This window comes from Venustampulla echinocandica, assembly GCF_003357145.1.
Source record: "Venustampulla echinocandica strain BP 5553 chromosome Unknown scaffold_7, whole genome shotgun sequence".
NCBI lineage: Eukaryota > Fungi > Ascomycota > Leotiomycetes > Helotiales > Pleuroascaceae > Venustampulla > Venustampulla echinocandica.
The window spans coordinates 1163152-1175573 of NW_022474212.1; the positions used below are offsets into that span (position 1 = coordinate 1163152).

Here is a 12422-nt window from a genome sequence, read left to right on the forward strand (position 1 = left end):
TTAACTCCCGACGCAGCCCGTGACTAATCGCCTACTTATTATTACCCCGAAGAACTCTCTCCTTCATGCCTCCTAATTCCCACGAGAGATCAATTGTTCATTGTTGCCAATTGAGGTCGACGATTTCACAGTCGGAGTCCAACTCATCTTCGTAATAAACCGTCCACGGGATGCTGTCAAACGTTTCAGGAGGTTTTGGTTTGCCGAATGACGAGAGAACTATTCTTCTCCTCATAGGATCCTTTATTGGAGTCGTACTTGGCGATGAAAGGGCTGCTTCTCGGAGAAAGAACCGTACAATAGAATATATTTGATCTTGATGCTTTTGAGATCTCCACTCTAGAAGACAACTCTGACCGTAGAAGCCGTCGTTATCGATCCGGCAGAAGCGGAAGGTCTTCCCATCAGATACAGCACCATATACTACACAATTCTCCTTCGACTCCTCCTTGCGTGTAGAGTGGATAATTCCCATATAGCACCTAAGTTGCGGCAAGGCGGCATCTGTGCAAGGGTAACGTTTGGAGCCTAAAATTACAAGATTTGTTGCTAGTGTCTTTTTTGCTGCTCGGTCGTACCACACACTGTAATCAGCAAATTCTGATAACAATTTAGTCTCTCCTTCATGCCTAACAACCTTTGATAACGGCATATCGTGTAGAAGCTCGAGCTTGGCTGGGTCTTCTTCCGTAGGGAGGTGGGGGGAGGCCGAGCCGTTGGTATTTTCGGGTTGTTCGTGTTCCTGAGCTGGTATCTGGCCCTCTTCGTATAAACACCAGATAAGGAGTTGATCAAGTATAGTGCGGGAGATTGCCGCAGTTTCCAAATAGGTTTCAGCGTTCGTTACATGGTAGATCCTAGCAATATTATCCTTAAGATACTGAGGTATCGGGGAACACGGTATCTCTTCAAAGGGGTTTATGTGGGATTCGCGGACATGAAAGAATCTGAAAGCTTCATGACCCTGAAGAGATGCAATTTCCAACCGTAGTGGCAAAGCTTCTGGGGCCGCTATTTCGGGAGGCGTTTGGGGATTCATGTTTAGCGAGGGGTGTATATATTGTGATGTACGAGTCAAGGTGGAGGTTTTGCGTGGTGGTGGGGAGCGATATAAATGGAGAGTTAGCCATAAAGGTGGAGGTTGGAGAGAGAGTGAGCCATAAAGGTACCTATTTTGGGGGGAGTGGGAGGGGATGTAAAAAGGCGTGGCGCACCGAGCTACTCCATTAGCGGACCAAGAAGCAAATTATATGTTAGAAGACCAAAATAAATTAGGTATTCAAGTCGTTTGAATATCTGATTAAAATTGAGATATTCGCGGAACTTGAATGCCTCAGTTTCGGTCAGATATAGAGGCCTGGGCTACAGGGCATGAAGGCCTAGAGACATGGCCTAAGGATAAGATAACCAGACCAGCTTTGGCGTATCTTTGCCATTCTGGCAACATACTCCAGGTCAACCCATCACTCTTCGCCTGTTTATTCGGAGATCAGGAAGTCTATGGATGGAGTCAACTTATACTCCTCCTATCAGGATCTATTGTAGATGATGGTCCAGGTGAACAAGAGGGGTCGGAGCACTCTTCAGCGGCTTTTAGAATCAACTGGCAAAGTTCTGACTGCTGGCCGTGGCGTTGCGACTGCGGCCCACGAATATCTGTCCGAGGAGCTTGAAACGAAGATATCGCAGCTCAAGAACATTTTGCAGGAAATCCGGTCGACCCATTTGTTAGTAGCGCACTTTGGCCGTGGAACTCTCGTCCTGCTACCTACGGGTGGGGGCTATGCGCCGACTATCTAGATTGTATAGAAAAGAGTATAAGAGCGCGATATCGGATTTATATCTAGGTAATGGTCGTTGGGCCTCATAATACTAGCGAAAGGAATTTGGTACCAAATTCGCCCAAGGATGCGCCATATATCGGTTGTGACGGGTGGGGCGCGAAGCTTTGAGGATCGAGACAAGCTTCTTTATCGATCATTGGCGCCATTCAATGGGTCTAGAGTAACGCCATACACCTGCCCTCAGACCGTGCGATCATCCCCAAGGACGAAGTCAATACTATCGCAAACCAGACAAGCAACCATGCCACAGAGTTCGACTTCTATCCAAAGCACGTACTTCGTACAAAGTATCGCAAGCCAAAGACCATCACCTCGGCAGCCCGCGCCGCTTCCTCCTTCTTCACCTCCGCCATGGACTTCCGGGGCCGATAAGCACCTAAGGTAAGGGAGGGAGGTGGGCGCCGTGGAGCTGGGTTTGCCCTTCCTTGCCCTTGCGACCATGCGGACATGCTTCGATGGATAGGGCAGGTCTTTTATGCTGGGACCTCGGAGAGTCGGAAAGATGATAAGCAGGGCGCCGAGGAAGGGCTCTGTTAAGAGTTGCTATGCTATATTGCTATACGATGTGCGTCTGATTGCGGCGTACTCCGGACGGGTTCGTACAGAGCAGGAAGGTCGTCGTGGAGCTTTGATCTGAAGCTTGACGCTGCGCGCAAGTAAGCCGTTGGACCCCAAAGACACTACTCGCACTGTTATCCGCTCTCTCGGTCCAAAATCACCTACAGAGCTTAGGCGCTCGGTTATGGCGTTGTGGCCCTGGGCCCTTAAGGTTTAGAGTAAGGTCCAGTCCACTAGGTACAGACACAGACACAGACATTTGCCCTTCCATCGCACTGCTGATAACCCCAACATGATATTCCACAACGTGCTGATAACGTCGGTTTAAGACACAGCGCATGAAGGGATACGGAACACTACGTGCTGTTGTGCCGCTCCTTGCGCCTACCGTTGCCATATCCTTACTGCAGAGCATGATCATCATGTAGAGCTTCTGTATAGATACAGAGTACGTAAGTACTGCTGCGTTCAATCCTCGAGGTTCGCCGGATTTCGAATTTTATCCTTGGATAAAGCCGCAAGCTCCCCAGCGCGGGGCGGGGTATGAATATGGACATGGGCGGATTATAAAGTTGTTAATTTATCGCATCATACGCTCAACTCCTCGATAACCAACGCTGATCGCCCGTCCCGAAATTTAGAATGCAGGCCTCCATGTCGATCAGCTACACCATTCGGGAAGGTGATTGCTCTTCAATCCGCAACATGGGCGAATCGCATACAATGCTGCCGGATTGCTCCTGGGACGCAGCGGAAATGTAGGTACGCGGGCGACCGTTCAAGTTCCACAACTTGATTAATCCAGGCCGTCCATGTTCTCGCCGAGGCAGGTACATAATCCCTAGCTGGTAGAATGCTCCCTGCCCCTCGAGGGGTAATATCGCGACCCAAAGCCATAGATTGAGTGATCGTGCCCCCATAAAGCTTCCCATCCCCCCCGCAGAGCGCTGGTTGAGCTACGAACCGCTTTTTTGTTTTCAGTAGCCAGTTTCCTCGGTCTGAATTTAATTATGAAGTTCGACATCTCACTCCTCTGCTCGGTTGCCGTTGGAGCTCAGGTTGTCCTCGGTACGCCAATTCGCTCCAGGACACCGTATAATGTAAAAGAAACCCATACGGCTCCTAGCAAATGGACAAAACTCGGACGAGCGCCTTCTCAGCACAAGCTTCATCTGAAGATCGGGTTGAAGCAGAACAATTTCGAAGAATTGAGCCGCCATCTGAACGAAGGTATTGACCCTTTCCCATTCTCATCCAATATTCGCGGCAATAAGTGCTCACAGCTTGGGCAGTCTCCAACCCAGACCATGGTCGTTACGGTCAACACCTATCCGTGGATGAGGTCAACGACTTCGTAAAGCCAACCGATGAGACTCTTGACCTAACTCACGAGTGGCTACTCAGCAATGGCGTGAGCGAGATGAGTTACAGCCCTGCCAAGGACTGGATTAATATCCTCCTCGATGTGGGCTCAGCGGAGGCTTTGTTGGATACAGAATACTCCGTCTACCGGCACGAGGACGGTACGGCTCTTGTCCGGACATCGAAATGGTCATTGCCCAGTCATTTACATGAACATATTGATACCATCCAGCCGACAACATCATTCATGCGATCCGTCCCCAAAAAGTCGGATTGGATCCAATTTAGCCAGCCGTGGACCCCTCCGGACTATAAACCCCCAACAAATGAAACTATATCCAAAGTGTGCCAATTCTTCCCTGGTGAGTACTTTAAAAGCAATTTGAGTTTTATTATTTCCAAAACCCTACTTCCCGGGGCATTTTTTGGGCGCCTCTGCCCAATACCGTATCTCATAACCTCCCAATCATGTTATGCTTTCTCAAATGATATAATACTCCCTTGCTAATTGGTCTACTTGATAGTCACGATTGAATGCTTTCAAACTCTATACGCCACAAAAGGGTATCAGCAAAAGGCTCCAGGTATTGCAAAGATAGCGTTCAATAACTTCCTCAACCAAACTCCAATCCGCCCTGATATAGAGGCCTTCCTCAAGCACTATCGTCCTGAAGCTGCTGACAGCGCCAACACCTTCAAGTCAATCGAGATTGATAATGGACCTGCAGCTCAATCCGAGCCACTGACTCTAGAGCAAGCTGCCGGTGACGATTTTGTCAGGGAGGCAAATCTTGATGCTCAAACCATTCTTGGGATGACATACCCGCAACCAGTTTATTCCTATTCGACCGGTGGCAGCCCGCCCTTTATCCCGGATCTTAACGCGCCAACTAATACCAACGAGCCATACTTAGAATGGGTCAACTTCGTCATGGCGCAACATGATATTCCGCAGGTTATCAGCACTTCATATGGCGACGATGAACAAACTGTTCCTGAAGCATACGCCCGAAGAGTCTGTCAACAATTCGCGCGGCTTGGAGCTCGCGGTGTCTCACTTCTAGTCTCTAGTGGTGATGATGGAGTTGGAGACGAGGACGGATCCTCCTGCTACACCAACGATGGCAAAAATAAGACCACATTCTTGCCATCATTCCCAGCAAGCTGTCCATATGTCACATCAGTTGGTGCCACACAACAATTCGAACCAGAGGTTTCAGCCTACCGCGCTCCCGGTCTTGGACCTGATGGCCTCAAGCACGGATTTTATGCTTCTGGCAGTGGGTTCAGCTACTACTTCGACCGGCCAGATTGGCAGGATGATGTTGTTCCTGCCTATGTTAAGAGCTTGAAGGGAAAGTATGACGGTCTGTACAACAAAGGTCCGTATCCTATCTCCCCAATCATCTTGGCACATCAATCTATCAGTAGTACATGTAACTAATGATTGTCAGGTGGCCGTGGTTATCCTGATATTTCCGCCCAGGGTCTCTACTTCGCATTCGTATTCAACCTCACAGAGAGCTCCATCAGTGGAACTAGCGCTTCTTGCCCTCTGATGTCCAGTGTTGTGTCTCTTGTGAATGACGCTCTTATCTCATCAGGCAAACCCACTATGGGATGGTTGAACCCCTGGCTTTATAAGAAGGGCTACAAAGCCTTTACCGACGTAACAATCGGAGATAGCTACGGATGCGGCACCAAAGGCTTCCCCGTAGCCAAGGGATGGGATCCAGTCACTGGGTTTGGCACTCCGGTAGGTCTTCCGCCCCCAGTATGATTTGCTGAGACTTGCTAATATTTCTTTTAATCTAGATCTTCCCAGAGATGGTTAGATTGGCAAAAGGAGACCATGATGGTCATCATTAGTGGCTTCTAATTAGTTTATAATGGCACATAATACAAGTAAATATGTTGAACTCTCAGATTTCCAGCTGTGACCAGCAAATATATGAGTTACGTTTGATGCCCTACCAAACTATTCAGAAGCATGCCCCAGTCTCAGTGTAATCCCCTAAACTCTCGAGGTTATAACATTCTCCTACTGCAACTTCAACGGTAAGGGTGCGCAATGACAGACGTTAACGAATCTCGAGTACGATTGTACAAAGGCACGAAATCAGGTCAATATATTAATATCCACCGGTTCTCCTTCTAGTTGTATTGTTAATTTCGTTTTTAAATACAACTGACAAAGATAATTAATCACCAGCATCCTCATATCACCAGGATACTGGTGATCTCGTGATCTCGTGATCGCGTGTTCAAGTATTCGCTCTATAATTTATCACCATCAAAGGGTAGGCAAAAGAAGAAAGGTTACTATTATTCACATTCATGTTTGCCTTGGATAAAACAGACTCATAAAGGTCCACCCCATAGGACATTCGGTTTTCATTCAAACTAGCGCTCCCCAAAAAAGAATGGGTAGAATATACGGACGCCTTTTTTCAGAACGGGAGTTATGGAAATTCTCAAGCCCGATAGATTTCCATAGCTCTGATGCGAAAGCTAATAGCTCTGTGCAGAACATATACCTGCACCTTTCCAATTCTTGAACCTCGCTTTTTATCATCAAGCATTGGGCCCTCACGAAGACCTCCCGGAGGTATCCGTTCAAGCCTGTAACACTGGTAAGCTCCTGTTCAACCCTGGGTGGCGATACTCACCTAGCTATTGAAATATCCTCCGGCCAATATATTATAGAGCCCAACCCCCCCAGGTTATCCGACAGCGAGGCGCACTTGTCCCCGAAAGACACCTACTTTCTCAAGACCTTCGTATCTACGTCATATTCGGGCTAGATACGCCGAAGGAACTCACCCTCGGTATTGGTGCCTGACCGAAGGCGACGGCGCCCAGGGCTCGTCTTTAACTCGTGAAGGCCGATCTAGCCGATTCGAGTACGGATCCTTTTAATTACTTAATCTCCTCCGGAGATATTGTGAAGAGGGCGAGCTAGCTGAGTAAAGGGGTCTTCGACGGAGTAGTTGCGAGTGTGACAATAAAGAAGGACGAAGGATTTGCCCGCTACTTCTCAAGCTCGGTACGAATAATAGTCGGAACTATAATAATAGTATCTTCCTCTTATAAGTCGAGCCTCAGACGATCCCGAGGCGGTGTAGGGATCTCCAGAGGTACTATTTTCTCCTTCTATGTTAGACGAACTCTTGACTAGATACTCTAAAAGAGCTCGAAAGCCTTGCGACGAATTTCAGACTCGTTCTCGCCACGTGCTAGTGTTCTAGGGCGATACTCACACGTTTACTCTAGCTTGCCCCCTTTTAGCTAGCTAGAACTTTTTCCAGCTTCAATAGGCCCTCTAGAGAAGGCTGTATCGCGAGTAAGACTATATAGATAGTCCTAGATAGCCGTGGGTGACGGAAGATACCCTTCCTCGGCTAAGCGGCAGGCTAGACTTCTTTGCTGAGGTATTATGTCCTAGGACATGATACCTGAGCAAAGCGGTTTAGCGTGGGTAGCCCCTCGCTAGACCTAGACTCCGGCCCGCGGGGTTCGCACCGCTATATAATAGATCAGTGTGGCAGCTCGACCTCTGGATACCTGGTTTGGGCCTTGGCGTGGACCATACTTCGCACTATTGATGGTTTACTCGAAATATTGCATTTACCGCTCTGTTAATAACGCGATATTAGGCGGTGGGGATTGGAGAATTAGAGTGTTGATTTGTTCATCACGTGCCCCGCCCCCCTTTTCACCTCGCTTCGATGCTCTTAGTTCAGTGTGTTCATCTACGTGTTTATTTCGTCTTCTAGCTACGATAATAACCACAACAACTTTAAACTTACAGCTATTAAGAGCTGTAAATATGGAAATGAATAATTTTACCACTTAGCGCATATAATATAGCCATCCGCGGATGCGGTTCAACCACAAAAGCACTTGTTAGTGCATGGGAATAGTGGTTTAGTGGAGATGTCTATCCCACAAGCCAGTGATAGTTCCTAACAAAGCTGTCTCTGGGGGTGACGTGAATACAGAGCTCACAATACGTTTTTCATGTGCTCTAGCCCGGCCTAGTTGATCCGCCAGACAGGGCTTAGCCCTCTCTATGCACTCCCTTGCCACAAGTGTCCTACCTGCCACTCATTAGTGTATATCCCACCTCCTTCTCAGCTTTGCAAGCCCAGGAACAGTGAACTACCACATACTCCATCCTCTCTAAGAGGTAGCAAAACGTCAAACATCATCGTGAGAAGCAAAATATCACACGAGCAACGCATATCCAGATCCGCGAAGCCAGTAATAACGATAGCACTCACAGCATCCAACTTCGAGACACAATCACAGGCAACAAAGCCGCCCCAACCACTGTGCAAGCCCGAGGTCGATGAAAGATCCAAAAACAGTTTCATGCCCAATCACCATGCGTTCGAAGGCCATCTACCCCAAGGTGCAAGTCTCTTCGCGGATGGTTCTAGAAGGGGTAGTAAGGTAGAGCTCCCGCATAGGTAGTAAACAAGCCCCCATAGTTGGATGTACGATTTAGTATAATAAAGCAATTATACTGTAGCGCTGTTGCAGAGAGAGCAAGCACATGTTCTTAATGCCAGTTATTGGCATGGTGGCAAATGGAAAGGCTATTGGATAGCAAAGAGGAAGTTGGCTTATCATTAAGCAACCATATCAAAGCTATCTAGCAAATTCTTGCTCATAGAAACCCTTCCCAAACACACTCAGACCACGCGCAATCCATCCCAAGTTCCGTTGTCAAGTCTGGCCCGTAGCAGCAGTAGTGAGCCGCAGGAGTGGGGAACCAAACCATTCCAACATGCTTCCATTCGCCGCCTCGAAGGTCCAGATATTGTACCCATTCACCACCTGCAGTACTTCAGTTACATGGAGATCGCGAGCAAGTCGATAGACGGCGTCGCGACGATTGTTGTCGTAGCCAGGCGGGTTGGTAGTACGGTATCGAACCATGATTTTGGTGATTGATGACGATGCGCGGACCAATCCAGACAGAAAACAAAACATCTCTCTGGGTGGGGTCTCCTCAAGCGAACAATCGATACGAATGGTCGAGAAGTTATTTCGCAGCTGTACCTTATGGGCCTTAAGACTCAAGTGGGGTTTGGGAGATTCACCGGGCGAGCTATACTGATTAGCTTCTCCATCATATATTTATATTGATGGATACTAAATGAAAGGAATTGACTTACTGTGGACCCGAGTCAAGCTTGAGATACTTGATATGCAAGAGTTCAAACATGCGCTTCCGCTTGAATTCTGCCTCATTCTCCTCCTACAACGCCTCGATGTCAGCTGAGCGGTCCGCATATGAGATACGTGATACGTGATACGTACGGTGACATTGGCATTAATCTTCTTAAAGAGGTGAAGCGCCTCTTTAAAAAGCTGTTTGTCGGGGGCCAAAGCCACCAGAAGGGCTGGAAGCTCGTTATCGAACTGGAGCTCCAGTTCGAGCTGAGATACCATGGCTCGAACCTCCTTAGGAAGTCCCTTGAAGTTGAATGGCATGGTGACGGACATATCTGTTCAGGCGCGTGTGTTGCGTGGTCGATAAAGGAGAGCCGGGAGAAGATGGGATAGAAAGAGGAGAGGGTTGTTGTCATCCCCAGTTCTGTTGTAGGGTGGTTTGTAGACTCGGCTACGAATTCGGGTATTTTCTGGCCAACTCGAATCTCATTAGTGAAGGCGCGCCCTCACTCAATTATATTGTCAAATCAACCAGCTAGCAACTGCCAGCTAGATCAAAGACATATCAAACAACTTGCGCACGCAGCTTCCTTGTCTTCTCCCACATACGACCTTGGGAGGGCCAGTGACTACAGCTCTTGCATGACCAACTGGCAAGATAACCCAGAACTGCTTCCAGATGGGAGTTTACTCCTTGGCCACTGAGACTTGAATTGCAATCGCCATCTCTGTAAAGCTATACCTAACAACAAAATTCGGGTTATTAGGCCTTGCAGATATCTAGTCGCCTTCGTACCGAATGTCCAGTGAGTTGCTCGACCGTCCCTTGGGTGGAAATATCTCGATAGCAGGGAAGGTGTCCTGGGGAGCAGAGGGAAGAAAATCTGTGATCACCAGCAAGTTTAGGTTGAAGAGTCGTTCCCCACAACTATGGCGCTGCCAACTTAAACACGGGCTAAGACAGGTACGCTGTCTCCATTCAGAGGCCATATCAATCCGATGGTGCGCAGGAGATGCTGACTTTCTGTATTTAGGGTATTGCGTCCTCATCCTCGTCGCCCTTGTTGGCGAATACATCCGCGCCACTGCCGGGCCTGATTCATCTACTTCATCCACGAAGAGCGAGCTCCGTCACCAATACTGCGTGTATCCACTCATAAGAGGCTGACATGTAGACTGTTAGGCCTGTCCTAGGTTCATTTGCACTCCCAATTGTGTTGGTTGGTGTCATTATTATTATAAGACTTGAGGCAATTTATGGAGCGCCCAGGAGGGTGGATACCCAGTTGAATCCAGTGAATGATGGGCTCCGGGATTGGCGTGGCCCTTCAAACTCACTAAAATCATGGCCGTGGCACTATATCATGTTAGGTTATTGAGATCACAGAGCAAAGAACAGAGCTAAAGGAAATTAGGGGCATCATACTTGCCACAGACTCAAGCCCGCGCCCTACAATGAGCAACAACAAGTCCAAACCATCAATATCTTCTCAGTTAGCCACATTGCTATCTCCCACAGAACTAGCTTCGTAACGGGCAGCTCCAACGCAGCTCCAACAGTAGCTAATCGGGTGGGCAAAAATATCCGAGTCCCTGGCTCCAGATGAGTTAAGGCAGCTCAACATGGCATCCGAACTCTCCAGGGGCGATTGGCTTTCACCGCCGGCAACAGCGTATCCAATGTTCATTTCAGGTTCACTCAACTGCATGCTTGCAAATGGCCTCATCGCCATTCGCCATTGACAGTCGCCTTGCGTGCTGAAATCAGGATAATCTCGCTCACCAACCTTACCACGCATTTGCACCCTTAAGACAAGCTACACGAGACTTCTTGGCCTAGGGGTTGGAGAAGAAAGCATTGACGGCAACCAGCATTTCGGACTCCGGATGCTTGGGAAAACCTCTGGCTCGACACCTGCAGTAATTTAGAACCAACTGTATATACTTTGCAACAGGGCCTTCACGATCTGCGAGTCTGTGCCGGCTCCAGATAAAGACTCCCTCATTTTCCTGTCCACTTCTGCGGCCGTATACCCGGAAGAACAACTTAAAGGCCGAGCTGAAAATGTCTTGGTGCTTCTTTTCCTTCCATTTCCAGGAGAGTATGCCCAGCTCGCTGCTCATTTATTATCGATTATTCCATGCTGCAGCGGTATAGCTGAACGCTCGTGATGGAATGCACCTTGGATATCCAAGCAAGCCGTTATATATCTCGACAACATCTTGTAGCGCCATTCACACCACCTAATACACCTCCAAGTCCCCTGGGGGCTATAAAGTAGCGCTATGAACCTACAATCCATCAATTTCAGATCCAACCGAATACGAGCGCCAGCTCTACGAGGAGAGGAAGTTGAAGATGCAATCATCAATCCACCAATCCACCGGTTGAACAAGAGAGTACAAGAGAGAACGATGTTTGGATCTGGAGAGTGTTCAATCCACATCAGATCCGTAGCAATCGATTACGGAGACGATGAAAATTGTCGATTTAAAAGATCCATTGGAGTTGTCTTCTCTGCTAACCAAACGGGCCGTGGGACTATTTTGCATCAAGTGTAGTGAGAGATTCCGGTTGGATCCGCAACATAGGATCGAAATCGTGGGGCTTGATGAAAGGTTTTAGATGTTCGTTCAACACCAGGGGTGTAAAAGCCCGGTCATGCCAGTCAACGTGGCCCTGGCATCGCTGGTTATAATATTCAATATTGTGTTGCGAACCGTTTCAAGTAGAACTAGGCTGGATACCGCCAAAGTGTGGTAGTAGAGGAGATATTGTAGCTAGACGAAGAGGCAGCCGCAGCGGTGTAGAAGGCTATTTAGGAAACCCCTAGACGAAGAGCCCCGGGGGTAAAGAAGAACGACAGATTCTTCCAAGCATCCTGAGCGAAGATGCAGTCTCGTGGTATCTATTTGTGCCGAGGCATGATCGAATCGGCTGGGAGGCGAAAATAGCGAAGCCTGGTCTGCAAACGCTGAGAGGCAATGAAGCTGTCGAAATAGATGACCAAATATCAATATTCCCCGTTCCAGTAACTTCTCGTAGGCCTATCCTGAAATCGCACCTACGCGACGACGCGTGAGAGTAGAAAGTCGTATACCTTAGAGATTGACAGAGGGTAGCTGAGCGGTTTTCACGTGTAGATCCCAGCGGGTATTATATGCAGTGCCGTCCTTTATATTCCCATCTGTTGTCTTTCAGGTCAGACACTGCTTTGTCCCACTCTTGTGGCTGTAGGCAATGTAGATCGTGTAAATCGTATAGATCGGTCGTCCAGACGGTAATGGAAAGTCTGTTGATGGTGATGTGATGTGAATGTTAAGGTGATTGGTGACGAGAACAGGAGTAGGGCAACAGCTCGGTAGGTTAAACTCCGGCAGAATATACTCAATCATCCTATCCAAGCGCGTACCTTGTATTATTAGGTACCTACTCTTCTTTAGGATAGCTCATGGCTCAGGTTTATTATAGCACAG

The 12422-nt window shown here is 48.2% G+C and overlaps 3 protein-coding genes across 3 annotated transcripts; 1 reads left to right on the forward strand and 2 right to left on the reverse strand.

Moving 5' to 3' along the window:
• Nucleotides 1-97: 97 nt before the first annotated feature.
• On the reverse strand, nucleotides 98-1039 carry BP5553_08306 (uncharacterized protein; the record flags this gene model as incomplete). The annotated part of the gene is made up of 1 exon (XM_032016929.1): nucleotides 98-1039. One exon carries the CDS (start codon nucleotides 1037-1039, stop codon nucleotides 98-100), a length of 942 nt encoding a protein of 313 aa, XP_031867220.1.
• A 2373-nt stretch (nucleotides 1040-3412) lies between these two features.
• BP5553_08307 (Subtilisin-like protein) lies at nucleotides 3413-5633 on the forward strand (the record flags this gene model as incomplete). The annotated part of the gene is made up of 5 exons (XM_032016930.1): nucleotides 3413-3632; nucleotides 3695-4126; nucleotides 4289-5146; nucleotides 5219-5520; nucleotides 5580-5633. The coding sequence occupies 5 exons, from the start codon at nucleotides 3413-3415 to the stop codon at nucleotides 5631-5633; spliced, it is 1866 nt and encodes a 621-aa protein (XP_031867221.1).
• Nucleotides 5634-8495: 2862 nt separating this feature from the next.
• Nucleotides 8496-9266, reverse strand: BP5553_08308 (uncharacterized protein; the record flags this gene model as incomplete). The annotated part of the gene is made up of 3 exons (XM_032016931.1): nucleotides 8496-8880; nucleotides 8948-9030; nucleotides 9093-9266. The coding sequence occupies 3 exons, from the start codon at nucleotides 9264-9266 to the stop codon at nucleotides 8496-8498; spliced, it is 642 nt and encodes a 213-aa protein (XP_031867222.1).
• Between the last annotated feature and the right edge of the window lie 3156 nt (nucleotides 9267-12422).